General features: G+C 67.9%; 1 protein-coding gene across 1 annotated transcript; it reads left to right on the forward strand.

The window, feature by feature from the left end:
• The first annotated feature begins 407 nt into the window (after positions 1-407).
• LOC107199472 (voltage-dependent L-type calcium channel subunit alpha-1F-like) lies at positions 408-1,332 on the forward strand. The gene is made up of 2 exons (XM_033511796.1): positions 408-682; positions 759-1,332. The coding sequence occupies exon 2, from the start codon at positions 814-816 to the stop codon at positions 1,330-1,332; it is 519 nt and encodes a 172-aa protein (XP_033367687.1). The 5' UTR covers positions 408-682; positions 759-813.
• Positions 1,333-1,870: the final 538 nt, after the last annotated feature.

The raw sequence follows: 1,870 nt of genomic DNA on the forward strand, positions 1-1,870 counted from the left end.
CGCCCCAGTCACCCACAAAGGGGACACGGGGAGGGGCTGGGGGGCCCCAAACGTCCCCTGGGGCTGGGACAGGACACCCCAAAGCTCCGTCCCGAGGGAAGGGGACTTGGGGCTGGTGTCGGGGTGGCCCCGAATGCCGCGGTCGCTCCTCCAGGGCGGTCCCGAAGCGTCCCCGTCCTCTGTGCCCGGGGAGGGCTGGGGGGGCTGAGGGGACCCCTCGGCCCCAAAAGGGAGGGGACGCCAGGGGGGTCCCACCTGTCCCTGAGTGTCGTCCCCAAAAGGGGACAAATCTCCCTGTCCGGTTCCTCAGGAGAACGGGGTGCTGGGGGGGATCCCCGAAAGCTCCCAGGGGGGATGGGGGGTCCGTGAGGGTCCTCGAATGTCCCCGATCCCCAGGGAAGGGACACCGTGAGCGATGAGGGGACCGGGGTGTCCTGAAGTGCCCTCCAGGAGGAGGGGTCGGGGTAGGGGGTCCCCAAAAGGTGACACTGGGGGTGTCCCTGGAGCAGGGGGTGCTGACCCCCGCCCGCCGCGCCCCCCAGGAGCAGGTGGAGTACGTGTTCCTCATCATCTTCACGGTGGAGACCTTCCTGAAGATCATCGCCTACGGGCTGGTGCTGCACCCCAGCGCCTACATCCGCAACGGCTGGAACCTGCTGGACTTCGTCATCGTCATCGTGGGGTGAGGGGCTCTCGGGGGACAGGGACGGCTGGGGAGGGGGCGCAGAGCCGTGCGAGCCCCCCGTGTCCCCCCCCAGGCTGTTCAGCGTCATCCTGGAGCAGGTGTCCCACAAGCCGGGCGACGCTCACCACATGAGCGGGAAGCCGGGCGGCTTCGACGTCAAGGCCCTGCGCGCGTTCCGCGTTCTGCGCCCGCTGCGCCTCGTCTCCGGCGTCCCCAGTGAGACCCCGGCGGGAGCGGGGGGGGCTGGGGTCCCCCCCGGCCTGTGCCAACCCCCCCGTGCCCCCCCAGGCCTCCACATCGTGCTCAACTCCATCATGAAGGCGATGGTGCCGCTGCTGCACATCGCGCTGCTCGTGCTCTTCGTCATCATCATCTACGCCATCATCGGCCTCGAGCTCTTCATCGGCCGCATGCACAAGACCTGCTTCTTCATCGGCTCCGGTACGCACGGGGGTCACCCCGGGACCCCCCGGGACCCCCCGGCCTCAGGGACCCCCGGGAGCCCCTCAGTGCTCTCGGGGAGCAGGATCCCCCCAGGACACCCCACACCGAGACACCCCAAAACTGAGACCCCCCCAAAACTGAGACCCCCCAGGGACACCCCACACCGAGACACCCCAAAACTGAGACCCCCCAGGACGCCCTGAGCCCCCGCAGGGCCCCGGGGACAGCAGGGACTGTCCCACCCCTGTGAGCGGCCAGGAGGGACAAGAGCGGGGACAGCGGCTCTGAAAGGGGGAACAGGAGCTCGGGGACAGGAATTGTCGGGAGGGACAGGACAGGAATTGTCGGGAGGGACAGGAATTGTCGGGAGGGACAGGAATTGTCGGGAGAGACAGGAATTGTCGGGAGAGACAGGAATTGTCGGCAGGGACAGGACAGGAATTGTCGGGAGAGACAGGACAGGAATTGTCGGGAGGGACAGGAATTGTCGGGAGGGACAGGAGTTCCCTCCGGGACAGGAGTTTCCAGCAGGGACAGGAATTGTCGGCAGGGACAGGAGTCCCCTCGGGACAGGAATTTCCAGCAGAGACAGGAGTTCCCCTCAGGGACCGGAGTTCCCTCGGGACAGGAGTTCCCCTCAGGGACCGGAGTCCCCTCGGGACAGGAGTTCCCTCCGGGGCCAAGCCGAGCTGTGTGAGGGCAGCAGAGGCAGCGCCCCCGGCGGGAGCTGTCACCAGGATC

This window comes from Parus major, unplaced genomic scaffold (genome assembly GCF_001522545.3).
Source record: "Parus major isolate Abel unplaced genomic scaffold, Parus_major1.1 Scaffold778, whole genome shotgun sequence".
NCBI lineage: Eukaryota > Metazoa > Chordata > Aves > Passeriformes > Paridae > Parus > Parus major.